The following is a 7,734-nucleotide window of genomic DNA, read 5'->3' as shown; positions in this document are numbered from 1 at the left end:
AAAATTAGCTGGGTGTGGTGGCACATTCCTGTAATCCCAGCTACTCAGGAGGCTGAGGCAGGAGAATCACTTGAACCCGGGAGGTGGAGATTGCAGTGAGCCAAGATCATGACATTGCACTCCAGCCTGGACAACAAGAGCGAAACTACATCTCAAAAACAAACAAAAAAGACTGAACCATGCCCTGGAATAGAGACAGGAGGCTGTGCTGTGGAGGTCCACACTGCTGTAAAGGAAACTACATCTATTTTAAGTTGCAAATGCTCGTCTTTTTATTTTTTCCATTGAAAAGACCATTAATTTCCTTGAAGGTAAGGTCCTAGGTAGGGATGGGGTATAGTAGGCTTAAGGCCACAGGAAGCAAATGGCCCCCAGTCCACCCTTCTGTCTCTGCCATACAGGGCCATTACACTGGGGTGGGGAGGCCCACCCTCAGGAGGGTGTCATGCATGGCCTTAGGTAATGGCAAGTCCTTCCTATTCAGCTCTCTTGTCAACCCCCCAACTGAGGAGGCATAATAAGGGTAAGATGAGACAGGGAGTTGTGGGGGGGAAGTGGCCACCAAACCCAGCAAAAATGAGCAGCTCCACCTTATTTGCTCTGAAGCTATCACTGTCCTTTCAAGTGTAAAGCCTCCTCATCACATTGACTTTGGTAAACGAGTCAGTGACAGGCCTTGGCCAAGCTGAGACGTGGATGAGAACCTGAACAAGTGCCACTGGAAAACCATCATCCTAGATTTGTCCTTCCAATGCTGAGAGCCACATGCTCCCCCACAGGCATCCCTCTCCTGAGTCGGCTGTGTGCTTGACCCCAGGCCAGCCCCTCACCCTTGCCTGACCAGAGCACACACAGCCCAGGAGCTGGCAGTGAGCACAGGTTGACTGTCATTAGGATCCTGCCTGTCGGAATCTGCAAACGTGATGATGAGTAGACCCAAACCTTTTCTTTTTCTCAGAGGAGGACGCTGACACTCATAGGCCACACCCTGATTCCCAGCGCCCTATAGTCTCCTATCTGGAGGGATGGCCCCCACAGAGACTTGAACAGAGGCCTGGGGGGAAAATGTCCTCAGCATCTGTACAGCAGCCAGTTTGTATGTAGATGCCCTAAGTTTCTCTGGGCTACCCCTACCCCCCACGTCTGCATTCCCCTCACTTCAGCATCCAGTATCATAATACATGAAGCAGCACCATTGCGCAGTGCTGATTTTGTCAGCCTCCCATGGCTCCAGCTACAGCCTCAGTCCCACCAGAGTCCCAGCTGACATGTCCTTGCTCTGATGTTTCTGCAGTGTTACAGCTGGACATGTCAGTCCCTCTGATGTTTCTGCAAAATTACAGCTGGGACTGACATGTCCTCTCTCTGATGCTTCTGCAATGTTACCTCTTTGGGGATGGAGGTGTGAGCTATGAATAAACTGGCAAATCCTGTTCCCACCTGCAAATGGAACCACAGCCAAAGGGTCTCCCTCTTCCCAGACTCTCAGGCACAGGGCTTTTCCCCATCGTGGATTTGAAGAGGACATGGACTCTTTAGCTATGAAAGGGATTCACATAAGGCCAAGAAAGGGTGAGGCTGCAACCTGTGACCTCAGACTTTCGCTGGCTTCAGGATTGGGCTTGGCTTCCCTCCCCGACGCACCTTCCGACGATGCACTTGAAGGAGTCTTGGCGCAGGGGTGCAGTCTGCTGCTCCAGCATTGGTCTTCTCTGTTGTGTGGATCCTCTGGTGGTGCAAGAGGGCTGGGCGCTCACGGAAGGCACGGTCACACTGCGTGCACACGAAGGGCTTCTCGCCCGTGTGAATGCGCCGGTGGCTCAGCAGCACAGTGCCCTTGGCGAAACCCTTGCCACAGTCCCCGCAGCGGAAGGGCCGCTCGCCTGTGTGCAGGAGCTGGTGCTGGGTCAGGTTGGAGCTGCGGCTAAAGGAGCGGCCGCACTGTGCGCAAGCAAAAGGCTTCTCGCCCGTGTGCACACGCTGGTGCAAAAAGAGTGAGGAGCCCTGGCTGAAGGCGGCACCGCAGAGTGCACACACAAAGGGCTTCTCGCCTGTATGCGTGCGCTCGTGCTGGATCAAGTGCGAGTTGCGGCAGAAGCGGCGGCCACACTGTGCACAAGCATAGGGACGTCCGCCTGCGTGTATCTTGCGGTGCTGGCTGAGGTTGGAGCCGTGGCTGAAGGCCTTGCCGCACTCGGAGCAGCGGAAGGACTTCTCAGCCGTGTGGATGCGCTGGTGCCGCACCAGTGAGGAGCTGTGCCTGAAGGCCTTGCCACACGCGGGGCAGGTGTAGGGCGTCTCGCCGCTGTGGATGCGCTGGTGCTGCGTCAGGTGCGACGTCTGGCTGAAGGCCTTGCCGCACTGGGAGCACTCGTAGGGCCGCTCCCCTGTGTGGGTGCGTAGGTGCTTGAGGAGGTCGGAGCTCTTCACGAACACTTTGCCGCACGCCCTGCATTCGAAGGACTTTTCCCCAGCGTGGAGAGCCTCGCCCAGCTCATCCCAGGTCGAAGGCTCCTGGCCACCGAGCAGTCTCTGAGGCTCTTGCCAAGCCGCACCCATTCCATGATCCCCTCCACCACTGGTGGACTTCAGGTCCAGGGCGTTCCCGAAGGCTCTCCCAGGGGCCTCCGGCGCACATGGCTTCTGACGCTTGGGCACCCTGGACTGCCTCCTAGGCACTAGGTGCTCTGTGAGGGTCTTTTCCCTGGGCCGGCTGCTCTTAGGGGGCCTGAGCGGGGAGGTCAGTCGCAGGCTGATGCTGGCCTGGTCCCTACCTGAGCCTAGCAGGAGCCTCTCCCAGTAGATCAGCGACACCCCCCTGGGTTTTCTCTCCCGAGATGGGGAGGCACCCCGTTGTTGCTGCAGGCCTTCTGTACTGTGGCAGGCACCGGCAACAGGGAAGACACTAGCAGTCATCACAGGTGGAGTATCTGGGAAGGCCCCTGGCCATGCTGCTTCTCCAGAAACATCTCCATCCTCTTCCAAACGCCAGGAACCTAAAGGCAGAGAAATAGTGGTTGCCTGGGGCATCCTGGTTAGGAGAGGACCAGGGTAGGGTGAGTAGACAAGCAAGGGGGATCTTGGTGACTGGCACAAAAGCTTAGCGGAAAAGTAGAGGTGAGGCCAGCCCTGCAAGAGTGGCTGGGTGTTTGGGGGAAGCATCTGCCCTGATGGGTGTGGCACTGACTGCAGTGGGAACTCCCACGATCAAGGCGACAGCCCCCAGACACCCAGGATGTGGGGCTGAGGAAAACTGAGCAGCTGCTGTGTGACACTCAGGTCTCCACACTGGCTGTTCCACCCACTCCCTTTCCATAGGTCACTCCCTTCTTCCCTGGTGTCCCTGTCTCGGGCACTGAATCCCCAGCCTGCTCTTGCAATGACCTCCATCCAATGCTCTAGACTGTACTCCTGAATCCTGTTTACCGAGTGCCTCTCCCCATCAGCCCCACAAACGTAGGACCAGAAATGTCCTGGTCAAGGCTGTGTCTATAGTTCCTGCAAGCCCTCAAGAAACATTTGATGAGGTCAGGCGTGGTGGCTCATGCCTGTAATCCCAGCACTTTGGGAGGCCGAGGCGGGCGGATCACCTGAGGTCAGGAGTTTGAGACCAGCCTGACCAACATGGAGAAACCCCGTCTCTAAAAAAATTAAAATAAAATAAAAAAGAAGCATCCAATGAATCCAAAGACGAATGATGGGAGAAATAAATGACCTATCAATCATGGCCACTAGTCACAGAGGATTCAAGGCCACACAGTCCAGCTGAGGTTAGGCCCTTCTGTGTGAACCAGCTCCTGTGCTCTTGTAGCTCTCCCTTCAAGGGCACCTACTAAGTCTGCAGCCTCCAGGAGAGGCTGATGATGGAAGAAAAGAAGTAAGGTGGGAGGCAGGAGGGGAGGATTTGTTTCCAGAGTCAGAAAAGGGGGGACAGAGGCTTGGCCACAGGTTGGTCCCGAGTTCACCCCACCCTGAGCTCCCACTCACCAGTGTTGTGCCTCCCACAGGCGTTCCTGGCCAAGGTCATGTCCTTCACGCTGGGAACCCAGGGCTCCTCACCATGCTCAAGTTGGATGACCACAAGAGGTCGGGAGGTGGAGAGTCCTGTGAGGATGAGAAGCAGGTGAGAGCTCAGCCCCAGCTCAAGACAACACACCTCCCAACAGAGAGCAGCAGTCAGGGCTCCATGGAAATAGTCATGGGTGCAACTGGGAGAATCTAAAGATGGCACAGGGCAAGTGGATCATGGGAGTAGCTCATGCGTCCCCAGAGCAGAACCGTGCCAAGAGCACCAAAGGAAGGGGACTGTTCCCGGACACGGGAGAGGCCACAGCTGGACAGGGCTGCTGGGAGTGGTTAACCCAACCAAACTACATGTCTACAGGACCAGACCCCTGTTCCACGTGGCCCCAGCGAGATTTGATCCTGCTCATTGGCCAGGAGAGAAGTGAAGAGGAAGTCCTGGTAGGCCAAATGGTCACCAACTGCACTTTCCAGGGAGCACTCAGGGCCTTACCAAGTGAGGTCACAAGTGTGAAGTTTTCCAGCATCACATGGCGGTACAGGGCCCTCTGTGCTGTGTCCAGGAGCCCCCATTCCTCCTGGGAGAAGTACACGGCCACATCCTCGAAGGCCATCAGATCCTAAAAGAGCAGGGAGGTGGAGGTAGGCATGGTCTAAGGTATGGATGTGACCCAGGACCAAGCTCCCCATCCCAACAGTCACCTCCCCTGATGTCCCTCCTTCCCTGGGTTCTGCCCCAGGATTATCTTCAAGTGGCACTTCCCTCATCTGTCTGGAACCCCTCTCTTCTGCCCTCTTGGTCCAGGCCCCTGATGGACCTTCCCACTGGCCACCCCTACACAAGCAGGCTAGAGCAAGCCCTGACTGGGCTCTTAGCTGCCACATCAAGGGCAGCCTCAAATATCCACTCATGTCCCTCCCCAAATATGTCCTTTTTGCTTTTGTAATAAGCAACTGTGTAAAGTCCCAGCTGTGGACCCCACACACATGCCCATCACTGAGATCTTCCCCTGCTGTGCTTGCCTGACAGCCTGAGGGAAAGGATGATCCCCACCAGTCATCAAAGGGGAACAGCCCCAAGAACCTGTGAACACACAGGAATTCAATCCCTTCCTCCCTCCCCATGGCGCCCCTCTATTTCTTTCCCACTTTGCTGCCATCTTCTTCTTTCAGTCACCTGCCAAACACCTCCCCTGATAGCTTCAGGCCCCCCAGCCAGTTTTTTCTTTACCCTCAAGCTTTAACTGCCCACGCCTGAGTCACTACCGCCTTCCTAAGTCCAGTTCATATGCCCTGTCCTCAGCCCAGGCCACCAACAATGTCAGGTCTAGTAACATGACCAATCTGGGACAACCCAGACTCCTGATCTTTCCCCTGAAGGAAACCTGCTTTCCCTTCAATTCTCCCTTGTCTACAGCAGCTCCCTTCTTCCAGGTGCTCAGGGTGAACAACGTGGGGCAGTTAATTCTTCAACCACCCCACACCTGATGCATCCACAGATTCACCAGAATTCACCTCGTCGCCCACCTCCACTGCTGCACAGACTGTGGCAGTAGGTTCTTCTATTCATGCCGATACCCCTGCATGTCTGTTCTTCACGCAGCGAGCGGTGGAACCTTTTTAAAATTCCAACTCAGAGGGTGTCCTGATTCTGTTCAAAACCTTCTATGTCTCCCGACGACCTCGAGATAAAGCCCACCTCCTCGCCCGCTACTGCAGCCACACGCGTCCCCACTCCCCGAGCTCCACGTCGAGAGCGCTCAGTCCCAGAAGCACCTGGGCTCCGGCCCCCCTCCCAGGTTTCCCACATGCAGAGCTCTACCCTCGGAGCTTCCTTCAGGACCTCAGCCCACAGGTGCCTTGAACACAGGGGTCTGCACTGACGCCCCAAGGCAGGAAGAGGAAAGACGACCGGCAGAGAGGTCTAGGAAAGGGCCTCCCTCCGTGGGGGCGCGGTCTGTGGGAGCAGGGGCTCGCTCCCCCGCCTCCCCGGCGCGGGTCTGTCAGCGCGGCCACCGAAACCCGCAGCTGGGCGGGGAGAGAGGCGTGAACCACCCGGTACCGCCATCTCCGCCCGCTGTGTCGCGCGACTGCCCCGTGCGCGCCTCAGCCTCCCCGGTAGTCTTGGACGCAGAATGCCCAGTGCGCCCCCTCCGGGGCTTCCACAGCGCCGGAGAACGCGTGGCTCCCGTTGGGGTCCGACTGCCCCCGGGTCGCCCACGCCGTACTCGAAGAAACCGAGGCTTGTGGGAGCCAGCGGCTGCTCGCGGACAGTACCTTCCTAGCCGCCCGCCTCAGGCCCCGACCTGCGCGCCACAACCCAGGCCACCCATATGGGCTGACGCGGGCCGCGAAATGACAGTGCCAGAGCCGGAAGTCCAGCCCCCTCAGCTCACATTGGCCCAATAGGCGCGCAGACGCTTGCGCACAGGCTTCTGGGTCATGTGGTTCCCGCCTGTTTTCTGGTGTGGAGGCGGGGCCATTACCAGTCTCCATGGCAACGGCCAAGCACTGCCGGGTGGGATCTGGGGAAATGGAATAGCGCGCAGGCGCCCCGGGTTTCCAAGGTCTCCGTGGCACTGGTGGAGTCTTCTGACGGATAGGTCCGCGTTGGGATTCCCGGTTCCTGGCGCCCACCTAAGCAGTCCTGGAGACTAAACCCTGCAGGTGCGAAAGCAGAAAGGGCCGAGGTTCCAGAAGAGAGCACCCGCAGGGAACACGAAGAAGAAAACGCACTGGTTAGGGGAGGTGTAGCTAGACGAGCCGTAGCTTGGAGCTCCGGTAATTTATAAAGAAAAAGAGGTGTAATGGACTCACAGTTCCACATGGCTGGAGAGGCCTCACAATCATGGCAGAAGGTGAAAGGTACATCTTACATGGCAGCAGACAAGAGCGAATGAGAGCCAAGCAAAAGAGGAAACCCCTTATAAAACCATCAGGTCTCTTGAGACTTATTCACTACCCTGAGAACAGTGTGGGGAAAACAGCCCCCATGATTCAGTTATCTCCCACTGGGTCCTCCCACAGCATATGGGAAGTGTGGGAGCTACAATTCAAGATGAGATTTAGGTGAGGACATTGCCAAACCTTATTACCTGGCTAATTTTATGAACTTTTTTTTGTAGAAACCACCATGTTGCTCAGGCTGGTCCCGAACCCCTGTACTCAAGCAATCCACCTGCCTAAGCCACCCAAACTGCTAGGATAACAGTCATGACCCATCATGCCCAATTTCAAGCAATGTTTAACGTTTGGAGACATTTAACTTTTTAAACACTTTATTTTTACATTATCGCTCTAATGTGTAATTTTTTTTTTTTTTTTTTTTGAGACAGAGTCTGTCACCCAGGCTGGAGTGCAGTGGCACAATCTCGGCCCACTGCAACCTCCGAGTCCTGGGTCCAAGTGATTCTTCTGCCTCAGCCTCCCAAATGGCTGGGACTACAAGCTACTGAGGAGAATCACTTGAACCCAAGAGGCAGAGGTTGCAGTGAGCCAAGATTGCACCACTGCACTCCAGCATGGGAAACAGAGTGAGACTCTGTCTCAAAACCAAAACAACCAAACAAACAAACAAACAGATTCTAGAATTAAAATAAAAACCTTGGCTGGGCGCGGTGGCTCAAGCCTGTAATCCCAGCACTTTGGGAGGCCGAGGCGGGTGGATCACGAGGTCAAGAGATCGAGACCATCCTGGTCAGCATGGTGAAA

At 56.0% G+C, this 7,734-nt stretch overlaps 1 protein-coding gene across 1 annotated transcript; it reads right to left on the bottom strand.

Annotated features, from left to right (window-relative positions):
- Positions 1-251: 251 nt before the first annotated feature.
- On the bottom strand, positions 252-6,799 carry ZNF324B (zinc finger protein 324B). The gene is made up of 4 exons (XM_037731722.1): positions 6,301-6,799; positions 4,517-4,643; positions 3,988-4,104; positions 252-2,996 (listed from the first exon to the last, which is right to left on the bottom strand). Exons 1-4 carry the CDS (start codon positions 6,517-6,519, stop codon positions 1,594-1,596), a joined length of 1,866 nt encoding a protein of 621 aa, XP_037587650.1. The 5' UTR covers positions 6,520-6,799; the 3' UTR covers positions 252-1,593.
- Positions 6,800-7,734: the final 935 nt, after the last annotated feature.

This window comes from Cebus imitator, unplaced genomic scaffold (genome assembly GCF_001604975.1).
Source record: "Cebus imitator isolate Cc_AM_T3 unplaced genomic scaffold, Cebus_imitator-1.0 Scaffold417, whole genome shotgun sequence".
NCBI classification, from domain to species: domain Eukaryota; kingdom Metazoa; phylum Chordata; class Mammalia; order Primates; family Cebidae; genus Cebus; species Cebus imitator.
Note: the sequence above shows the minus strand (reverse complement) of the source record. Positions and strands in the feature narration are given on the sequence as shown.